Source organism: Macaca nemestrina, chromosome 1, assembly GCF_043159975.1.
Source record: "Macaca nemestrina isolate mMacNem1 chromosome 1, mMacNem.hap1, whole genome shotgun sequence".
Lineage (NCBI taxonomy): Eukaryota > Metazoa > Chordata > Mammalia > Primates > Cercopithecidae > Macaca > Macaca nemestrina.
Genome location: NC_092125.1, coordinates 230,209,604 through 230,232,628, shown reverse-complemented (window position 1 = coordinate 230,232,628; position 23,025 = coordinate 230,209,604). Strand labels below are relative to the sequence as shown.

The following is a 23,025-nucleotide window of genomic DNA, read 5'->3' as shown; positions in this document are numbered from 1 at the left end:
GCCCGGAGAGCTCGCTGCTTCAGGGAGTTGTGAAAAGGCTCCAGGAGAGAGCAGGAAAAGTGATTGGAAGGGTCTGAAAGCAAGGTCTCCAGGAAGGGCCAAAGGAGGGGCGGCGTGGTTTGGAGGGAGGAGGCCAAATGGGAAAGCAGCCATCTCTCTCGGTGCGCTTTCGTCTGTCTTCTAAAGCACACCCCGCCCCTCCTTTGTCCTCATGCCGCCCTGGTGCGTGGTCCCCAGCTGCTGGTGTCAGGGCAAGGACAAAGACCTGGGAGTCTGAGTCCTGGTGATTGCCAGGCCCTGGGGAATGGGGGGAGATGCGGTCGGAGGCTCTTGTGACCGGGGCAGGATGTGTCTTCTGCTGGACTGGCACCTTTTTGTTTGTCCTGTTGGTGGCAGATGTAAGTGACATCGGGCGCTTCCTCAGTGCATTTCACGAGCCGCACGCGGGGCTCATCCAGGCCGCCCAGCAGCTGCTGTGTGATGAGCAGGCCCCGCAGAGGCAGAGGCTGCTGGCCGACCTCCTGCACAATGTCAGCCAGAACATTGCAGCCGAGACCCGGGCTGAGGACCCGCCGTGGTTTGAAGGTGCGTGGGGGCTGCACCCGGGCTGAGGACCCGCAGTGATTTGAAGGTGTGTGGGGGCTGCACCTGGGCGGTGGACTTGCGTGGTTTGAAGGTGCGTGGGGGCTGCACCTGGGCGGAGGACCTGCGTGGTTTGAAGGTGCGTGGAGGCTGCAGCTGGCAGAGGAAAGCCTTTTTCAGAGCCTAAGGTGCCAGGAGAAGTTGGGTTCCAAAAAGCCCCCAACGAAGGGCTGGCCTGTACCCTTGTGGGTTGAGGTGGGGGACTCTGAAGAAAATGTGCTCATTTTCCAGCCTCGTGGGAAAGGCACCCAGCAAGGACTCACGTGGGGCCAGAGTCCAGGGCAGCCCTCAGATGGGACTTTTTATTCTTTTTATTTTATTTTTTGAGATGGAGTCTCGCTCTGTCACCCAGGCTGGAGTGCAGTGGTGCGATCTTGGCTCACTGCAACTTCTGCCTCCCAGGTTCAAGCGATTCTCCTGCCTCAGCCTCCGGAGTAGCTGGGATTAAGGCACGTGCCACCACGCCTGGCTTATTTTTAGTACAGATGAGGTTTCACCAGGTTGGCCAGGCTGGTCTTGAACTTCTGACCTCAGCCTCCCAAAGTGCTAGGATTACAGGTGTGAGCTACTATGCCTGGCCTATTATAATTATTTTAAAAATTGTGATAAAGTACATATGACATAAAATTTACCATCTCAACCATTTTTTAGTGCACAGGTCATTGGCATTAGGGACAGTCACATGTGCGGCCATCCCCACTGTCATCTCCAGAACTCCTTCCACCTTGCAAAGCTGAACCCGTGTCCCCGTTACAGTCACTCTCCATTCCCCTCCTCCAGCCCCCGGCAGCCACTGTTCTGGTTTCTGTCTCTCTGATTTGATGACTCTAGGGACCTCATATGAATGGAGTCACATAGTATTTGTCCTTTTGTAACTGACTTATTGCACTCAGCACAGTGTCCTCAAAGTTCCTCCATGTCGTAGAATATATCAAAATTTCCTTCTTTTTAAGGCCAAATGACACTCCACTGTGTGTACATACTACACTCTGTCTATTCACACCACTGCAGGTACATAACCCGCTCTATTCACTCCACTGCACGTACATACCACACTCTGTCTATTCACTCCACTGCATGTACATACCACACTCTCTCTATTCACTCCACTGCGTGTACATACCACAGTCTCTCTATTCACTCCACTGTGTGTACATGCTCCATTCTGTCTATTCACTCCACTGCACGTACATACCCCGCTCTGTCTATTCACTCCACTGCGTGTACATACCCTGCTCTGTCTATTCACTCCACTGTGTGTACATACCACATTCTCTCTATTCACTCCACTGCACGTACATACCACGCTCTGTCTATTCACTCCACTGTGTGTACATACCACGCTCTGTCTATTCACTCCACTGCACATACATACCACGCTCTGTCTATTCACTTCACTGCACGTACATACCCTGCTCTGTCTATTCACTCCACTGTGTGTACATACCACGCTCTGTCTATTCACTCCACTGCACATACATACCACGCTCTGTCTATTCACTCCACTGCACATACATACCCCGCTCTGTCTATTCATTCCACTGTGTGTACATACCACATTCTCTCTATTCACTCCACTGCAGGTACATACCACGCTCTGTCTATTCATTCCACTGTGTGTACATACCATGCTCTGTCTATTCACTCCACTGCACGTACATACCACACTCTGTCTGTTCACTCCACTGCATGTACATATCCTGCTCTGTCTATTCATTCCACTGTGTGTACATACCCTGCTCTGTCTATTCATTCCACTGTGTGTACATACCCCGCTCTGTCTATTCACTCCACTGCTTGTACATACCCCGCTCTGTCTATTCACTCCACTACATGTACATACCACTCTCTTTATTCACTCCACTGCATGTACATACCACACTCTGTCTATTCACTCCATTACATGTACATACCACTCTCTTTATTCACTCCACTACATGTACATACCACTCTCTCTATTCACTCCACTGCGTGTACATACCCCGCTCTGTCTATTCACTCCACTGCATGTACATACCCCGCTCTGTCTATTCACTCCACTGCATGTACATACCACTCTCTCTATTCACTCCACTGCGTGTACATACCACACTCTCTATTCACTCCCCTGCACGTACATACCCCGCTCTGTCTATTCACTCCACTGCATGTACATACCGCACTCTCTCTATTCACTCCACTGCTTGTACATACCACATTCTCTCTATTCACTCCACTGTGTGTACATACCACACTCTCTCTATTCACTCCACTGCTTGTACATACCACATTCTCTCTATTCACTCCACTGTGTGTACATGCTCCATTCTGTCTATTCACTCCACTGCGTGTACATACCCCGCTCTGTCTATTCATTCCACTGTGCGTACATACCCCGCTCTGTCTATTCACTCCACTGCATGTACATACCCCGCTCTGTCCATTCAGTCCACTGCGTGTACATACCACTCTCTCTATTCCCTGACACTTGGGTTGCTTCCAGCTTTTGGCCTGGCGTTGTAAGCCCATCAGAGGCAATGCTGAGAGATTGTAGCCTTTTTGGGAAAGGAGGGCTTGAGGGCCAGGCAGAAGCTCCTTGGTGATATTTGAGATGCTTCTAAAAACAAAAACCAAACAGGGACGCTGTCTGTGTCACCATCAGAATACTTCTCAAGATGATGCAATCTGGCTGGGTGGGGTTGCTCATGCCTATAATCCTAGCACTTTGGGAGGCTGAGACTGGAAGACAGCTTGAGCCCTGGAGTTCAAGATCACCCTAGGTAACAAAGTGAGACCTCATCTCTAGAAAGATGTAAAAAGTTAGCTAGCTGTGGTGGTGCGTGCCTGTAGTCCTAGCTACTTGGGAGTCTGAGGCAGGAGGATTCCCCGAGCCCAGGAGGTCAAGGCTGTAGTAAGCTGTGTTCATGCCACTGTACTCCAGCCTGGAGGACAGAGCGAGACCCTGTCAAAAAGCTGAGGCAGTATGACCCTCATATTCTGCCCTGCTTGGCACCTGAGCTGGGTGGGACACAGACCTAGAGGCCCTTGGCCTGCCCTGTGGACTTGGGGGTCTTCTCATTTTCCTTGCAGGCTTGGAGTCCCGATTTCAGAATAAGTCTGGCTATCTGAGATACAGCTGTGAGAGCCGGATCCGGAGTTACCTGAGAGAGGTGAGCCTGTGTGAAGGCCGGGTATGCTCGAGGGTTTTTGAAGCCAAGCTCTGTAGGCTCTGGAAGCTTGTGGTCCTCACAATGGGCAGTTGGTAGGACCACACTCTGTGCTTGCATGGATCTGGTGGGGCTGCTCTGGTGAGGGAAGCTAGCGTATGGACGCTGTGCCTCCCCGTTCATGGGGGTGAGCACCCACCGGGCCTTTTTAGTTGTGTTTGAGGTCACTGGGGTTGGGGAGCGGGGCGGTGGTGGCTCCTGCCTGCCTCCCCTCCTCTCCCCACGAGGCTTCTTCCTGGGCAGCAGTGGCAAGCGTCAGGGCAGACAGGGGAGAGGATGCCCAGAGCCTGAGCTGTCATTTGCCCAACTGTGACCAAGGTCAGCAGGCGCTAGCAGGGAGCTGAGGCCCTTCTCATGAGCCCATCCTTGGTCTGCAAACCTCTCCGCCTCTCCCTCCTCCCTCCCAAAGGTGGAGTCAGCTCTGCCCTCATTTCCATCCACCCCATCTGAATGTGGATTTCCTCATCACATAGCATGACACGTCACACTACCCCATACCACACCACACCAGGTCACACCCCATCATGCCACACCCCGTCATGTCACACCATGCCACGCCACACCATGCCACGCCACACCATGCCACGCCACACCATGCCACGCTGCATCATTAGCACGAGGAGGGTGCTGTGGAGGCCCCTGCAATGGGTGTCCTGTCCCAGTGCTGCCCTGCGTGGTCGGCCCCTGCACCCTCAGTCCACCCCTCTCTGTGGCACAGTTGCTAACGCTGCTCTGCACTCCCTATGTTTTTCTGCATCTCCTCGAGGTCCTGGCGACTGGCCATGTTCCCGTGCATTTCCCAGCCTGCTCCCTGTAGCGGAGCTAACTGATCCTGATACTCTTCACCCCGCCTGACCAGGGTGGGACGGCCGTGCCTGCCTGACTTTGTTAGCTCATCTTCTTTTTTGAGACGGAGTCTCACTCTGTTGCTCAGGCTGGAGTACAGTGATGCAATCTCAGCTCACTGCAACCTCTGCCTTCCAGGTTCAAGTGATCCTCCTGCCTCAGCCTCCCAAGTAGCTGGCATTAATATGCCCCGCTAATATTTTGTATTTCTAGTAGAAATGGGGTTTCACCATGTTGGTCAGGCTGGTCTCAAACTCCTGACCTCAAGTGATCCGCCTCCCAGAGTGTGGGGATTACAAATGTGAGCCACCACACCCAGCCCATTATCTCATCTAAGTCTCACCCAGCCTGGGGGCTGGCGTGGTTCCCTCCATTTCACAGGTCAGAGTCTCCCAGGGTGAGACAGCCCAGCAGTGGCCGAAAGGCCATGTGAACTCAGACCCTCTGACCACAGGACTGGGCTTGGGCAGGGTCTCAGAGGGCCATGGAGTGGGATGGATCGAGACTCAGTGCGGGTTTTGGGGCACTGTGCACCAGGCTCAGCGATGTTGCTTGGTTCCCCCAGGTGAGCTCCTACCCCTCCTTGGTGGGTGCGGAGGCTCAGGAGGAATTCCTGCGGGTCCTCGGCTCCATGTGCCAGAAGCTCCGGTCCGTGCAGTACAATGGCAGCTACTTCGACAGAGGAGCCAAGGGCGGCGGCCGTCTCTGCACACCGGAAGGCTGGTTCTCCTGCCAGGTGAGCTGTGTGCCCTTTATCCTGGGGCCACCCGGCTGGCCTGTGGAGCGCAGCCCACCGGGGCGAGGCGGGTGGGGACCTTCAGCCCTTGGCCTGCCTGGGCAAAGCCTTGTGAAGAGGTGCAGCCCTCACATTCCCAGGGAGGGTAGCAGTGTCTCAGCCAGTGCCTCTGAAGCTGCAGTGCACACAGGAGTCCCTGGGGAGCTTGCAGAAGGCTGCAGGGCACCGCCCCAGGGCTTGTCTCGGTAGGGCTGGGCGGTGTCTCAGTCAGCCCTAACAGATGACCCCAGATGACACTGGCCGGAGAGGCTGGAACGGCAGCTAGTTACTGCTCACAGTTCTGGAGGCTGGAAGCCGAGATCAGGCCCACGCTCCCCCACTGCCTTCCCAGGTGCCCCTTCTGCACCATGCTAGGCGTCGCCTTTAGTGGCGATGCATCTGTGTCTCTGGTGAGTCCTGGGCACACCCCTGTCCCTCCCATGGGGTGGGGAGCAACTTGAGGCGCCTCTTGGTGTTTGCACACTGCAGTTGCATTCCCGGTAAGGTCCACTATGCCTGTGATCTTCCGAGTGCCACTCAGTGGGTCCAGCGGCAGGGGCCAGGTGGTGGGCGCGGCCTCCAGTGGCTTCTTCCCATGGGACAAGGCTCCTTGCTGCTCCTGCCAGGCAGATCTTCTGGGGTGGTGGGCTCTGACCACAAAAACACTTCTTCCAAGTTAGCTTAACATTTAGACTTTGCAGTGCGCTTGCTCACCACTCACTGAGTACTTACGTTGTGCCTGGCACTGTGGGAGGGGTTGGGACGCAAAGATGAAAAATCCTTCATCCCTGACGGCAGGGTGAGTCCCGCACAGTGGAAGGTGAAAGACACAAAAAAGAGCGAGGCAGAGGAGGCCGTGGGGCCGCAGGAGGTGCGGCCAGCATCCTGGGTGTGAGGGCTAGTCGGGAGCGGCCCCAGGGAGGCGATGAGGCTTTAAAGCGGGTTGACTGATAGGTGGGGGCACAAGAGTGGGCTGGGAGGGACCAAGTGCCCCGGGCATGGCAGTGGGAAGCAGTGGGCTCTGCTGGGGAGGCTGCGAGTCCCCAGGGTGATGGGGGCACAGAGTGCAGGTGGGCACTGGGCTCCGGGCACATGCTCTGCAGATGTCTGTGCACAAATGAGTGTGCCGAGTGCTGGGCTGTGGGCTACAGGGAAGACGGAAGCCGTGGCCACGGCACCTTCAGTGAGGCAGCCCTGCCTCTGCATTGGGATCACAGGGAAACATCAGGAAGCTGTGGGGAATGGCTGGAAAGGGAGCTTCTAGGGCCTGGGTCCTTGCTTCTCATACGCTGGCCCTGCCCTGCCAAGTCAGTACCTTCCTGGCCTCACTTCCCATGAGGTGGGGTGCTGGTGTGTGACCCCAGGGGTAACAGTGACAATAACTACCTTATCCTCTTTAGGAACTCAGAACATATTGTTAGGGTTAATGAGGGAAAAAGAAGGATCTGATTCCAAAGGCAGAACTCTTTTTTTTTTTTTCTTTGAGATGAGTCTGTCTCCGCCTCCCAGGTTCAAGTGATTCTCCTGCCTCAGCCTCCCGAGTAGCTGGGATGACAGGTGCCCGCCACCATGCCCGGCTAAGTTTTGTATTTTTAGTAGAGATGGGGTTTCACCATGTTGGCCAGGCTGGTCTTGAACTCCTGACCCCAGGTGATCCACCCACACCGGCCTCCCATGGTGCTGGGATTCCAGGCGTGAGCCACTGCGCCCGGCCAAGGCAGAACTCTGAATCTCCCTAAAGCAGCACACCCTGGATCAGGGACCAACCCCCAAGGGGCGTGCCTCTCAGTAAGATCACCTGCCTCGGTGTTAGGCCATTCTCTCCTTACTATAAAGAAATAGAGAGTGGGTAATTTATAAAGAAAAGAGGTGTAATTGGCTTACGGTTCAGCAGGCTGTACAGGAAGCACAGTGCTGGCATCTGCTCAGCTGCCTGCGAGGCCTCAGGAAGCTCACACTTGTGGTGGCAGGGGAGGCAGGAGCCGGCACGTCTCACGTGGGGGAAGCAGGAGCAAGAAGGAGAGTGAGGGGTGGGTGCTACTTTTAAGCCAGATGCCAGGAGGACTCACTCCAGCGTGGGCAGCACCCAGGGGATGGTGCTAAACCCTTCATGAGAAATCCACCCCCAGGATCCATCACCTCCCACCAGGCCCCACCTCCCACACTGGGACTGACATTCCAACACGAACTCTGGGTGGGGCTGTACATCCAGAGCATGTCGCTTGGTGACGGAGATGGTATAAGAGACCCACTTCCGGCCGGGCGCGGTGGCTCATGCCTGGAATCCCAGCACTTTGGGAGGCTGAGGCGGGCGGATCACGAGGTCAAGAGATCCAGACCCTCCCGGCCAACATGGTGAAGCCCCGCCTCTACTAAAAATACAAAAATTAGTCGGACATGGTGGCACACGCCTGTAGTCCCAGCTGCTTGGGAGGCTGAGACAGGAGAATCATTTGAAACTGGGTGACAGAGGTTGTAGTGAACCGAGATCGTGACGCTGCACTCCAGCCTGGCGACAGAGTGAGATGCCGTGTAAAAAAAGAGAGACTCACTTTCTGGCCTTCCCTCGTTCTCTTTTGGCCCCCAGGGTCCCTTTGACATGGACAGCTGCTTATCAAGACACTCCATCAACCCCTACAGTAACAGGGAGAGCAGGATCCTCTTCAGCACCTGGAACCTGGATCACATGTAAGCTCACAGAGCAAGGTTCAGACCTGAGAGTGCCTGCGGCGCCCTGTCCCTGCTGCGGCCCCGTCCCTGCCGCGGCCCCATCCCTGCCACGGCCCTGTCCCTACCACAGCTCTGTCCCTGCCATGGTGTTGCCTCCTTAGGTTTCAAGGGCTGTGCCCGTGTTACAGTCCAGGGAAGTGGTGCCTGGCGGCAGCATGGGGGACTCCTGAGTGGGCATACACCATTCCCTCCACTATCAGTACATGTGCTGGACCTGGAGCCATCCCTCCTGTCCCCTCCAGTGCTCCCTGAGGATGGAGCTGGTGGGCAGCGTCCTTCCCCAGAACGCAGGTCCCAGCCCTTGGCCGTCAGAGGTTCTGAGCCTCTGTGAGTTCGAACCAGGGCGAGCTTAGAAAGCGGGAGCTCCTGGTGTCACGGTAGATAAGGGTGTGTTCCCCTTTTTCTTTTTCTTTTAGAGACGGAGTCTTGCTCTGTGGCCCAGGCTAAGTGCAGTGGCAGGATCATGGCTCACTGAAGCCCTGAACTGCCAGCCTCAAGTGATCCTCCTGCCTCAGCCTCCTGAGTCGCTGGGACTGCAGGTGCTCGCCACCATGCCTGGAGAGCAGAAGTCTCAGCTGGCAGGAGTGTTTCGTAGCTGTACGAGCTGTGTGGCTCTTACAAATGGGCAGGTTGGAAAACTTCATTCTTTTAAACTGAGATGCATTCCTTGAATATAATTGTAGCCTTGCCCTTGCTTTTTGAAGACAAAAGCCTTCAAATGCCCTTAAAACGGCTGCACAGGATGAGCGTCCCTAATCGGAAAATCTGAAATCTGAAGTGCTCCAAAATTCAAAACTTTCGTACCAACATGACACTCAAAGGAAATGCTCATCTGGGCATTTAGGATTTCGGATTTTTTTTTTTTTTTTTTTCCTTCCCGAGATGGAGTTTTGCTCTTGTCGCCCAGGCTGGAGTGCAATGGCGCGATCTCGGCTCACTGCAACCTCCGCCTCCCGGGTTCAAGTGATTCTCCTGCCTTAGCTTCCCCAGTAGCTGGGATTACAGGCACGTGGCACCATGCCCAGCTAATTTTGTATTTTTAGTACAGAAGGGGTTTCTCCATGTTGGTCAGGCTGGTCTTGACCAGTCTCAGGTAATCTGCCCTCCTTGGCCTCCCAAAGTGCTGGGGTTCCAGGCATGAGCCACCGCATCCGGCCGGATTTGGGATTTTTTTAAGTATGCTCAGCTAGTCAGTGTAATGTAAATATTCCAAAATCCTAAAAAAATCCCAAATCAAAAACACTTCTGGTCCTCAGCATTTCAGATGGGGACACTCAACCTGTATTGCTTTCGGAGTGAGGTATTTTTGAAGTATGTGAAACACTATGGTCATAGTTGAGCTTTTACCCTGTCCGTACTCAGCCCCTACACCTTACCCCGAGGAACATGCTCTTGTGAAAGGTGTGTGTGCCCTTCAGATCTCTGTCGCTGCACCTTTACCACACGCGTGTGCATTTGACATGCACCTACGCCATGGCCCACGCTGTCATCTGCAGTATACCTTTTCATTGCACACTATGCTTAGATTTGGCACAATCATTTTAGCAGGTGCAAAACACTTCACTTTTTGAATAGGCTCTAATTTTAACATCTTTCCATGCTGGTAGGCATTTAGGTTATTTCTAATTTCTCATCATTATAAAAATCCCTGGGATGAACCCTCTATGGAATGAACCCATATGGTCTGGTTCCGTGCTATTTAAAGTGTGGTCACTTTCAAGCATTAGCAACATCTGGGAGCCGGGTGGGAATTCAGATTCTTAGGCCCCATCCACATATAACCCAGGTGCCCGGGGATTGGGGTGTGCATCCAAGCATGGGTAAGGTGCCCCCAGTGTCTGAGCTTGAGTCCCTCTAGGGAGTGTTCTGGGTCCTAATGACACTGCTGTCCCCTCTCTGAGCCTGGCCAGGCTGCTCTCGAGTGTCCCAGCCTACACGCTCACCATCCGTGTGAGTTCATGTTTTCCCGGGTTCTTGCTGACACTTGGTGTCAGTGTTCTGCATCTTCCCAACCTGACAGGTGAGACACAGATTCTCTTGCTCTAATTTTCATTTTCCTAATGACTAGGAAGGCTGAGCTTCTCTTTCCAAGTCTGTGGCCGCTTGTGTCTTCTGTGTTGCTTTCCTTTGCTCGTTCTGTCTTGGGCTGTGGTCTTATTTGTGGGCATGGTTTACATGTTCTGGATACATTAATCCTATGATATCTTTTATCATAAGTTTTATTTATTTATTTTTTGAGATGGAGTCTCACTCTGTCGCCCAGGCTGGCGTGCAGTGGTGTGATCTTGACTCACTGCCACCTCCACCTCCTAGATTCAAGCGATTCTCCTGCCTCAGCCTCCCGTGTAGCTGGGACTATAGGTGCACACCACCACACCTGGCTAATTTTTTTAGCCAATAATTTTTAAGTAGAGATGGGGTTTTGCCATGTTGGCCAGGCTGGTCTCAAACTCCTGACCTCAAGTGATCCACCCACCTTGGCTTCCCAAAGCGTTGGAATTATAGGCATGAACCACTGTGCCTGGCCCACAACAAGTTTAATTTATTTTATTTTATTTTTTTGAGACGGAGTCTCGCTCTGTCACCCAGGCTGGAGTGCAGTGGCGCGATCTTGGCTCACTGCAAGCTCCGCCTCTCGGGTTTACGCCATTCTCCTGCCTCAGCCTCCCGAGTAGCTGGGACTACAGGCGCCCGCCACCACGCCCGGCTAATTTTTTTTGAAGTTTTTAGTAGAGACAGGGTTTCACCGTGTCAGCCAGGATGGTCTCAATCTCCTGACCTTGTGAACCGCCTGCCACAGTCTTCCAAAGTGCTGGGATTATGGCATGAGCCACTGCACCTGGCCCAGGTTTTAAATGTTAATGTGCTCAGATGTTCCCTTTGTGTGTTAAGAAATCCTGCCCTACCCTGTCTATCCGAAAGATTCTCCTACTCTTTGCTGGTTTGCTGGGCCCCTTGCCACGTGCACCAAGTACCCAAAAATGTTTTCTCCCGGCCGTCCAAATGCTCTTGTCCCTTTCAAGATCATGGTGGGTGGGGACGTCAACCTAGGGGACACAACCAGCATTTACAGAATGAAATAGGCCATCCTAGAACAGAGTACAGATGAAAATAGCAGACGGGACAGCGTGAGTCAGAGGAATGTTTCACCCAGTGTTTGCTGCAGTTATATTTTCTCTCACGCTTCCTAAATATGTATACTCACACACAGATAAGTGTGTTGGGTTTTAATTAAAAATGTCGTTTTTAGCACCGGTCTTCAGAAGGTTGCAGAGACGCTGGTCTGTTTGCCACAGGCCTGCCCTGACGTTTGTGGGGGTTGACACCACGTGCCACATATTTATTTAAGAATAAAAGCTAACGATGCAATAAAATGCATGCTGTCCCCCTACCTGGACTTATGCAACATCATGGCTGGGAAGGTTTGAGAAGAATTTGCAGGCCTCTCCCAGTTCCGGGATGTGCACGGTAGTGGAGCCCAAACACGGCCTGCCACCTGCTGCTTGCCCCTTCTCTTCCCACCCTTAGTGCCACCTCACACCAGGGGCCTGCACAGAGAGCGTCCAGGCTTGGAACACCTTCCCTCTTGGGCTGAAGGGCGCGGGCTGTGGGGCTCAGCCTGTCCGAGGAGGATGGCCTGGCCCAGAGCCCGTGCGGTTCAGGGGCCCCTGGGCAGAAGGCGGCACGCGGAGTGTCCATGTGGGCTCTGGGTGGGCCTGACTTCTCAGCCCAGAAGAATCCTGCCTGTGGTGGGAGGGCTGTGGTGGGAGGCCTGTGGTGGGAGGCCTGTGGTGGGTGGGGCCTGGAAAGCTCCCCTTTCCTGGAGTCCTAGGGACATGTCTTTAGCACCATAGCAGGGTCCTCATGGCCTGTGTGAGCCCTGCCTCTGGAGAACTTTCCTTTTTGTCTCTTCACAGCTGTCTTCGGCCCTTTACTTCACTTTATTGACGTTTGCTTTTTTTTATTCCTACCTTCTACCTTTGTGGGTTTCTTCTTGCTTCTTTTTTTTTTTTTCTGAGACGGAGTCTGGCTCTGTCGCCCAGGCTGGAGTGCAGTGGCCGGATCTCAGCTCACTGCAAGCTCCGCCTCCCAGGTTTATGCCATTCTCCTGCCTCAGCCTCCCGAGTAGCTGGGACTACAGGCGCCCACCACCTCGCCCGGCTAGTTTTTTGTATTTTTTAGTAGAGACAGGGTTTCACCGTGTTAGCCAGGATGGTCTCGATCTCCTGACCTCGTGATCCGCCCGTCTCAGCCTCCCAAAGTGCTGGGATTACAGGCTTGAGCCACCGCGCCCGGCCTCTTCTTGCTTCTTCATTAGTTTGTGTCTCTTTTGTATCTAACCTATGCTTAACGCAGTTTCTCTTAGGCTGCATGAGCTGTGTCTTGGGAGTTCAGTTTTGTTTTTTTTTTTTTGAGGCAGAGTCTTACGGTGTCACCCAGGCTGGAGTGCAGTGGCATGAGCTTGGCTCACTGCAACCTCTGCCTCCCAGGTTCAAGCACATTTTCATGCCTCAGCCTTCCAAGTAGCTGGGATTATAGGCATGCGCCACCCCGCCTGGCTAATTTTTGTATTTTTGGTAGAGACGGGGTTTTACCATGTTGGCCGAGCTGGTCTCGAACTCCTGACCTCAAGTGACCCACCCGCCTCAGCCTCCCAAAGTGCTGGGATCACAGGTGTGAGCCACCGCGCCCGGCTGGAGTTGTTTTGAGACTGCATGATTTACGTTATGATTTTGTTTTCGCTCCATGGGTTGTTCAGAAGTCCTTTTAGTTTCGAACATGTTTTCGTGTTTGTGTGCGGTGCCTTGTGTTCCTGTCTGCCGTTCGTTGTGGTCTGTTTCCTTGTGACTGGTCGGCGTTTGTGGGTGTTCATAACGCTCAGCACCTGAGTTCCAGCATGCCGGGTTTGTATTCTGGGCCCGCTTTCTCTCGGTCCTGTGGTGTTTCCACCCCTTTCCTCTGGCCTTTGTGTGCCATTAGGTTTGGGCTTATCTCTTGTTAGCCAAGGGTAACGGCCTTTTTGTCTTCATCTAACCTGAGATTCTGTCATTCAGCCACAGTGGGAACCTGCTGCAGGTGTGGTGACAGCTACTGTCTCCTAGAACATGACTCTGTGGGGTCCCTTTCTCTCAGCTGCGTCCCCAGTGTGTGGGACGTGGGATAGAGTTTGGCCATGGTGGCCACTCAGTGAATATCTTTTTTTTTTTTTTGAGGTGGAGTCTCTGTCACCAGGCTGGAGTGCAGTGGCACAATCTTGGCTCACTGCAACCTCTGCCTCCTAGGTTCAAGCAATTCTTGTGCCTCAGCCTCCCAAGTAGCTAGGACTATAGGTGCCCGCCACCACGCCTAGCTAATTTTTGTATTTTTAGTAGACACAGGGTTTCACTATGTTGGCCAGGCTGGTCTCGAGCTCCTGACCTCAAGTGATCTGCCCACCTCAGCCTCCCAAAGTGCTGGGATTACAGGCGTGAGCCACCACGCTGAGCCCACTCAGTGAATCTCTGTTGACCGTTTTGTTGAGCGAATACATAGATTGGATTTTAGCTGCTTTACTCTGAGTTTTTATCCACTATGCCGCATCTTCACTTTCTTCTGGTTTCTTCTGGTCTCTTCTGTGCCTTCTCTCGACTGACTTGAGTTTCCTTCTTTCCCTTGCCCATCACCCTACCCTTGCGTGGTTTGACGTTTATGGTGTCCCCAGTGTTAGTGATACTGGAAGAGGGCACTGCTGCTGTCCCCTCTCCCGGGCCGGCCTTGTAGTGACCCTCTACAGTATTCTTTAGCGTTCTTGTCTCACCTTATTTTAATCCTGCACAAAATGCTGGTGTGGTTTTATGGTCAACACTTCCATTTATTTATCAACAGATTCACCTGCGTCTGCATTTGCCAGTGCTTCTTGCATCTCACCTCTGGGTTCATTTTCTGATTACTGATGTGTAGCCCTTTGTGTTTCTTCTATGAGTGGCTGTGAGGGGTAAACTCTACTCAGTGTTCAAAAAGGTCCATTCAGCTTCCACTCTTGAGTAATTATTTAGTTAGTACTGAATTCTAGGATGACAGATACCTACCTTCAGTACTTTGAAGAACAACTCCATTGTCTTCTGGAATCTGTTTGTGAGAAGTCTGTTGGCAGCCTAATTTTCTGCCTTTTTAATGGTAGTTTTAGATTTTTCTCTTCCTCTTGGAAAATGATAAGTAGGTAGAGCTCTTTCCTTTGAATTCTGCCTGGGACTTGTATTCCTTGTGCTGAGGACACGCTTGTCTTTGGTTTTGGAAAATGCTTCCACGTTGATGAGGTGTGGCTTCTCTTTGATTCTGCCTGTGCAGTTAGTTTTCCGGGAGTGCCCATTAGCTGTGTGTTGGACCTCCTCATTCTGCTCTCCTCACGCTGTGCCTGCGTCTGGGCTGCTGTCTCACTGGGACTTTCTGCTGTGGACTCCATCGTGTCCCCCAAAATTCGTATGTTGAAACCCTAATCCCCAATGTGACTGCATCAGGTGATAAGGTCTTTGGGAGATAATGAAGGTCCTGAGGGTGGGGCCCTAATCCAGTAGGAGTGGTGTCCTTATAAAATGGGAAGGGAGCTCACTCTCCCTCTCTCCTTACCGCGTAAGGACACAGTGAGGAGGCGGCCATCTACCAGTCAGGAGGAGAGCCCTCACCAGCACCCGGCCTGCGGGCACCTGCTCTTCCAGCCTCCAGGACTGTGAGAGAGTAAATACTCCGTCTGTGGTATTTTCCTCTGGCAGCTGGAGCGCACTAAGACACTCCTGTACTGTTCAGGAATTCTCTCTTCGGCTGTCATGTGTCCATTCTGTCCGCTGAGTACATACTTCCTTTGCTGGGTTCCTAAAGAGTCCAAAGGAAGTGCTTTTGGGTTCTTTATAAAACAAGCCTTTTTAATGCCAGTCTGTTTTCATTATTTCCATTTCTTTTTAATCACTTTACTCAGTAATCATCCATTTTAAGCATATTTGTTTTATGGTCACACACTAAAGCATTCAGCCTTGCCCACAGGGAGGTCTGGCATTTGTTCTTGAGCCCTGGGAGGTAAACTCCAATGCCTTGAAATGTCCTGCCTGGTAGGAGTGTCTTTGTTCACCTGGGGACCTTGGGTCACTGGATAGTTTAATGGGGTGATTTAGGGTGGGGGCTTTGGGGCAGCTTGACCTCTAGAGGGTTTGAGGTGGAGGTTGGCCCCGTGGGCCATCAGCCATGTCTGTGTGAGCCCCCGTGAAGGCTGGCGTCCAGGCCCGGTGAGCTTCCCGGTTGGCAGTGTTGTCACAGAGGGCTGTGGAAGTTAGTGCTTGGGGAAGTGAGGGCTGGCCATGACCCCACAGGGAGGGGACAGCTGGAAGCTCTGGGATTGGAACCTTCCTGGACCGCACCCTCTGTGCCTCATAACCTTGGCTGATTTTCATCTGCAGCTATAAGAAACGATAACCTTGAGTCCACCGGCTCACTGGGGGATCTGCGAGTCCTTTCAGGGAGTTATGGAGTCTGAGGTGGTCTCAGGGACACCTCCCCGCTGTAGTTGGTGTCAGGAGCGAGGGTCCTTGTGGACTGTGCTGGGCTTCTAAAGGGTCTGTCGTGTGGGCAGCCCTGTGCCACTGCTGGGTCGGCCTCTCCTGCCGGTGGAGCCTTCTGCTGCTGTGTGTTTGGGCCCGGAGCTCGCTTCAGTGGGAAGTGTATCCCGTAGGCCTGCGTGGTGCTCCAGTGTGTCACGCGCCTTCAACGTGGCTCTGGTGGAGCTTCTGCTGCTGTGTGCTTAGGCCTGGAGCTGGCTTCAGTGGGAAGTGTATCCCATAGGCCTCCTCTGTGCTCCGGGGTGTCACAGCGCCTCTTCAGTGTGGCTGTTCGTGGGTTCGGATTTGATTCCTGCAGATGCCCAGGGTTTCCCCGTGGCTTGGAAGCAACTTCCTGCCATTTCTTGCTTGTGGTTCCCTGCCTTGTTGGTCGTGTACTTTGGGCCGTACACCCTGCGTTCTGCAGATGACCGTGAAGGCGGGGACAGGAACGCACTCCCGGTGTCCATACCCTGTGTGCTCCCCTGCCTTCTCCCCCCACGCTGAATTCGGGCTTGTCCACGTGACACCAGCGAAGGCAACACGGAGCTAACAGAGGCCTGCTTGCCTGGGGGACTTGTCCCCTCTGAACACTGCCGTCACCATGTGAGGGAGCCTGTCCTGACCCCTTCAGGATGGAAGAGGACAGGGGAGAAGGGCCCAGCCGTAGGCCACCCTCCATCAGACACAGCCCCCAAGTGTACCAGGCAACACCAGCAGAAGACCCCCCAGGCCAATCCCCGGAAGCCACTGCGTTTTGTGGTGGCTGCTTCTACAGCATTAGATAATGGGTTCAGTGGGTTTCCCTTCCTCTTACCCAAGCACCGGGCTCTGCTCAAGCTTTTCTATCCCCCTTAATGGCTATGGCAGGGGTCTTGGTCCCACCTCCCTGTCTTTCTAGGGTCCCCTGGGCCTGTATCAGGGACTGGAACCCTGGTGAGCCCCTGAACCATATCTTGCCTGTGTGCACTAATTTCTCTTTGGTTTCTGGCAGCTGGGGGGCCCCTTTCTTTTGATCTCAACTAAGTATTTTAACAAGGTGACTTTTGGCCGGGTGTGGTAGCTCACGCCTGTAATCTCAGCACTGTGGGAGGCCGAGGTCAGGAGTTCAAGGCCAGCCTGGCCAACATGGTGAAACCCTGTCTGTACTAAAAATACAAAATACAAATACAAAAATTAGCTGGGTGTGGTGGTGCATGCCTATAATCCTAGCTACTCAGGAGGTTGAGGCAGGAGAATGTCTTGAACCCAGGAGTCGGACATTGCAGTGAGCCGAGATCGTGCCACTGTACTCCAGCCTGGGTGACAGAGTAAGACTCTGTTTCAAAAAAAAAAAAAAAAAAAAAAGGCAACTGCAGCTCAGCATTTCTGTGGGTTGCAGGGAGAGGGGTCTGCACCAGTTTAGCTCACCACCCACCATAAACCCTCCTGGCTATGCGGTCTCTAATCCCACCTCGTCAGTTTGCAAGTTCCTATGCTTGTTACTGCACAGTCTTCCAAATGGTTTATAAGTGAAACAGCAATATCATGGTGTGTGTATGTGCTTGGGACAGTCTCGCTCTAATTGGGCTAGAATGCAGTGGCATGATCTTGGCTCACTGCAACCTCCGCCTCCCGGGTTCAAGCGATTTTCATGCCCCAGCCTCCTGAGTAGTAGCTGGGATTACAGGCGTGCAGTACTATGCCTGGCTAATTTTTTTGTATTTTTTGTAGAAGCAGGGTTTCACTATGGTGGCTAGGCAGGTCTCAAACTTCTGGCCTCAAGCGATCGCCCACCTCAGCCTCTCAAAGTGTTAGAATTATGGACGTGAGCCACTGCGCCTAGCCTCATGTAGTTTTTTGTTTTCTTTTTTTCAGACAGAATCTCACTCTGTTGCCCAGGCTGGAGTGCGGTGGCACAATCACTGCTCTCTGCAATGTCTGCCTCCAGGGTTCAAGCAGTTCTCCTGCTTCAGCCTCCTGGGCAGCTGGGATTACAGGCACACATTAGCATGCCCAGCTAATTTTTGTATTTTTAGTAGAGATGACGTTTTGCCATCTTGGCCAGGCTGGTCTTGAACTCCTGACCTCAGGTGATCCGCCTGCCTCAGCCTCCCAAAGTGCTGGGATTACAGGTGTGAGCCACTGTGCCTGGCCTCATGTAGTTTTTTTTTTTTTTTTTTTTTTTTTGAGACGGAGTCTGGCTCTGTCGCCCGGGCTGGAGTGCAGTGGCCGGATCTCAGCTCACTGCAAGCTCCGCCTCCCGGGTTTACACCATTCTCCTGCCTCAGCCTCCCGAGTAGCTGGGACTACAGGCACCCGCCACCTCGCCCGGCTAGTTTTTTGTATTTTTTAGTAGAGACGGGGTTTCACTGTGTTAGCCAGGATGCTCTCGATCTCCTGACCTCGTGATCCGCCCGTCTCAGCCTCCCAAAGTGCTGGGATTACAGGCTTGAGCCACCGCGCCCGGCCCTCATGTAGTTTTTTAAACAGACACACATATATGTGTATAACGGTATAAGATTAGGATTGGAAAGATCATTAGCAAACCCTTAATAGTGATTACCTGTGAGGGGAAGGAGGGACATGAGATTACAAGTGGGATCAAAAGTGACTTCAGCTTCCTTTGTAAGGCTCTGTTTGTAAAATTTTCATGTCCTATCATGTAATGTTTTTGGGGGGTAAATCTATATGTGGATGAAACATGGAGTCAGTTAAGCCAGTTGTTGATGGTGGGTGACTGTAAGTGATGGGAAGGTGGTTGACCCCCTTTATTTTCCACATACTTTTCAGTATTCTGAACAGTGACACAAGTCTTTTTTTTTTTTTTTGAGATGATGTTTTGCTTTTGTTGCCCACGCTGGAGTGCAGTGGCGTGATCTTGGCTCACTGCAACCTCCACTGCCAGGGTTCAAGTGATTCTCCTGCCTCAGCCTCCCAAGTAGCTGGGATTACAGGTGCCCACCACCATGCCCAGCCAATTTTGTGCATTTTTAGTAGAGACAGAGTTTCACTATGTTGGCTAAGCTGGTCTCGAACTCCTGACCTCAAGTGATCTGCCCGCCTTGGCCTCCCAAAGTGTTGGGATTACAGGCGTGAGCCACCGTGCCCGGCCACAAGTCAAGTTTTAAAAAGTAACATGAGCAAGGCTGCTTGCATCAGGCTCTGCTTGACAGACCTGGCCAGCTGGCTCGGCCGCGTGTCTGTGACGGCACTTAGGGGAATTTGGGAAGAGTTGTGACTGCAGTGCACTGCTGTGACCTGTTGCCTGTGGCACCGTGACCACAGAAAATGATGTTTCTAACCTTACTTTGCAGAATAGAAAAGAAACGCACCATCATTCCTACACTGGTGGAAGCAATTAAGGAACAAGACGGAAGAGAAGTGGACTGGGAGTATTTTTATGGCCTGCTGTTTACCTCAGAGAACCTAAAACTAGTGCACATTGTCTGCCATAAGAAAACCATCCACAAGCTCAACTGTGACCCGAACAGAATCTACAAACCCCAGCCAAGGTTGAAGCGGAAGCGGCCTATGCGGAAACGCTAGTGACACGTACACACCACGTTCTGGTCTTGGTTCCAGGCCTGACGTGGGCGTCATTTTAACAGGTGCCTTTTTTTTTTTTTTTTTGGTCACTCCAGTAGTCCTGGAAAAAACCTAAAAACCTGTTTCCTGCAAATCTGATTTCAGTACATTTCTGAATTGTTGTTTTTGTTTTGTTTTGTTTTGTAGACAGAATTTGTTTTTTTTTTTTTTTTTTGAGACAGAGTCTTACTCTGTTGCCCAGGCTGGAGTGCAGTGGCGCGATCTCGGCTCACTGCAGGCTCTGCCTCCTGGGTTCATGCCATTCTCCTGCCTCAGCCTCCCGAGTAGCTGGGACTACAGGTGCCCACCACCATGCCTGGCTAATTTTTTGGTCTTTTTTAGTAGAGACAGTTTCACTATGTTGGCCAAGCTGGTCTCGAACTCCTGACCTCAGGTCATCCGCCTGCCTCGGCCTCCCAAAGTGCTGGGATGACAGGTGTGAGCCACCGCACCCAGCCTGGAAATCATTTTTTATACCTTCTGACAGCCCAACTTCCAGAGGACAGCTTTGGGATACTCGCTGCATTTCTGTGAGTTCCTGGTCATACTGGTCAGTAGGGATAAGATTTGTCTCTGAGCTGAGGAATTCTTCTGTTCTCTGGTTTTACCTGTGTTGGGTTTGCTCACGTAACGTGGTCACCATACTGAAATGGTGTGATGGCTGAAGTTGGCCACTCTTGCTTGAGGGACGAGTTGTTTATGTATCAGCTCTCTGCTGGGTCTCCATTTCCATGGCAAATGGGCAGCTTCATCCTTCTTGACTCTTCTATATGCCCAAAAGAGGGGTGTCATGCTTTGGGAGCAAGATGTTTGTACTCCATAAAGAACATACAAGGACATTCACTGCTGATTTTTTTTTTTTTTGCGATAGGGTCTCACTCTGTAGCCCAGGCTGGAGTGCAGTGGTGCAATCTTGGCTCACTGCAACCTCCGCCTCTCGGGTTCAAGCGATTCTCCTGCCTCAGCCTCCCAAGTAGCTGGCATTACAGGCACCCACCACCATGGCCAGCTAATTTTTGTGCTTTCAGTAGAAACGGGGTTTCACCATGTTGGCCGGGCTGTTCTTGAACTCCTGACCTCAGGTGATCTGCCCACCTTGGCCTCCCAAAGTACTGGGATTACAGGCATGAGCCACTGCACCTGGCCTGCTGAATTGTTTATAATGGCAAAAAGTAGGAAACCCCCCAATGCCTATGAGTAGGGCCATAGCTATTATGTTGAACCACATGAAATTGCCGTTTTCTAGGCCAAAAATGGTCAGCATTCATTAATTTCATGATTCAACCTGATACATTTACATAGTGCAAAACTATGTCGCAGTTTCAAGCTTTTATGAGGAAAGTGTTTCTATGTAGAAACTGGAAGCTGTTCAGTGCACTGGCAGCTGAACCCTGCTCGTTGATCAGCGTTACTATCATCTCAGATCATATGGAGCTCATGTCAGCCATGTGGGTGGCAGGTGCCAGAGACGATCTGGAAGGAAACACGCGGATCTGAACAGCAGTAATCCTGGGGGATACGGGGGTAGGGCTGGATTACAGAGGGCTCATTTTCTACATCATGTATTTTATGGTACTTGAATTTTTTGAAATGGGCATTTATAACATGTTAAAATGTACTTTTTAAATTAAGTCATTTTGTAATATTTGAATTTTTACATTTGTTGTACAATCAGGAAAAGCAATAAAGATTTTTCAAAAATAGACATGTCTAAAAAGTTTGCACTCATTGAGGATGCTGAAAATAAGGATTAAAAATAAGGAGTCTGTGATCTTTTACAAATTGACTTCATTATTACATTTTCTTCACAGAGCTAAAGCAATACCTTAGAATGACCCAGTCCTGTGTGGGAAATTTCTAGAAGTCCTATCTATGGTACGGTGGTGTTTATCTGCTCTGATCAGGGAAGGACAAACAGTGGGAGAGTCAAGGCCTGGGAACTGGGGGACCTGGTTCCTCTTCTCAGATCCCTCTTGCAGGGTCTGAAGAACTCTCTGGAGCCAGCAGATCCCACCTGTGCAGCAAGGAGCCTGGCCTGGACAGCTGTGAGGCCCTTCCAGCTCCATCGCTCCAGCCTCAGGAGACGAGCTGCTCCGTTTTCCAGCCATAGACGTGGGCCTTTTTCAGAGACACATTCTTTCGCTGTCTGTTTTTTGAGACAGGGTCTTGCTCTGTCATCCAGGCTGGAGTGCAGTGGTGTGATCTCAGCTCACTGCAGCCTTGAATTTCTGGGTTTAAGTGATTCTCCTGCCTCAGCCTCCGGAGTAACTGAGACTCCAGGCGTGTGTCACCATGCCTAGCTAATTTATGTTTATGTTTGTAGAGAAGGTCTCACTACGTTGTCCCGGTTGGTCTCGAACTCCTGGGCTCAAGCGGTCCACCCCCTCCATGGCCTCCTGAAGTGCTGGGATTACAGGTGTGAGCCCCAGCACCTGGAGCAAGACGCATTCTCGAGGGAAGTCCTTCCTTCTCCGCAGTCCGGGCGTGCTGTGCCACCTTGCCCTGGACACTCGGGGCTGCTATCCCTCTACCACATGGCTCCACAGTGCTGCCCCACTGCCCAAGACTAGGCCTCGGAGGTTTTGTGTCCCTCAGGCCTTCTGCGCCACCCTGCTGCTGTTGGGCCTCGTCTGTGCCCCTCGTCACCCTTTCTGACTTGAGGCTTCATTTCTGCAGGAGGTGAGACACCGGAAACCCAGACTTGTTGAGCTGTGTGTGACGCGTGCAAGGCTCTCCTGGCTGTGACATGGTGTTTTGGTCATTGTTTTGTTTCTTGCTTCCGGGCCCTTGGCTGGGCGAGGTGCTGGTGATTGTTAGAAAGAGCTATCACCTATCAGGAGTTACGTCACCCAGAGTCTCAGGTTAGAAAAGATGGCTGAACCTCTGCAACAAAGAGTGTGTGGTCTGTCCATTCTCACACAGGAGGGAGAAAAATTCTAGGAGCTAGGAGTGTGGAATTGTGTGTTCTGTGGGGCTTAGGGTCACCTGCCAGGAGATCCTGGCATCCGTAAGAAGCTTCCAAGGGAAGAGCTCAGTAGGGTCCTGCAGACAGCCTCAACCAGCCCAACGCCAGGCTCCCACCAGACGGCAAAGCTGCAGCGAACACGACCACAAGACATGACCTTCCTGCTGCCGAGGAAGCGCACTGTAGGCAGAGCCAGTCGGCCTGCGCCAGGGGCTGTGCATCAGCACAATTATACGCTTTTGTATCTTGTCTTTTATTCCCTCATTTGTCCCCCTTTGTTCCATCCCCCTAGCTCTGTGCAGGCTACAGTCCACATGTAGACTAGGAAAGTTTCTACTTGGGAGTGCTTGTTAGTGCAGGTTAACAACTGTGAGTGAACGGGGTAGCCCCAGGAATGTACGTACTTTCCACTCTGCATGCTGCGTCTCCTCTGCAGGTGTATCATCGTTTGGGACCGTGCACCTCACTGAAGTCTGCTTAGAGGATGGCAAAATTCTCATCACCACCAAGATAGGTGCTGTTATTAATAGTTATTCATGTAGCAATCTAGAGTTGTACTTTATTTATTTGTTTATTTAGAGGCAGAGTCTTGCTCTGTTGCCCAGGCTGGAGTGCAATGGCACGATCTCAGCTCACTGCAACCTCCGCCTCCTGGGTTCAAGTGATCTTCAAGTGTCTGCCTTAGCCTCCTGGGTTCAAGTGATCTTCAAGTAGTCTGCCTTGAAGTGT

The 23,025-nt window shown here is 52.2% G+C and overlaps 1 protein-coding gene across 4 annotated transcripts in view; it reads left to right on the top strand.

The window, feature by feature from the left end:
- LOC105496659 (DNA fragmentation factor subunit beta) overlaps positions 1 to 21,036 on the top strand; it is a 30,116-nt gene extending 9,080 nt beyond the window's left edge. For 2 of the 4 annotated variants that reach the window (XM_011767185.3, XM_011767186.3), the window contains exons 3-7: positions 397 to 585; positions 3,712 to 3,791; positions 5,260 to 5,430; positions 8,057 to 8,157; positions 19,061 to 21,036. In XM_011767185.3, the coding sequence (XP_011765487.2) occupies positions 397 to 585; positions 3,712 to 3,791; positions 5,260 to 5,430; positions 8,057 to 8,157; positions 19,061 to 19,292 (773 nt within the window). In that variant the 3' untranslated portion in view covers positions 19,293 to 21,036. Of the gene's footprint in view, positions 1 to 396; positions 586 to 3,711; positions 3,792 to 5,259; positions 5,431 to 8,056; positions 8,158 to 8,615; positions 8,829 to 19,060 lie in introns of all 4 variants that reach the window. The other 2 variants (XR_011606409.1, XM_011767187.3) reach the window with 2 other exon arrangements.
- Positions 21,037 to 23,025: the final 1,989 nt, after the last annotated feature.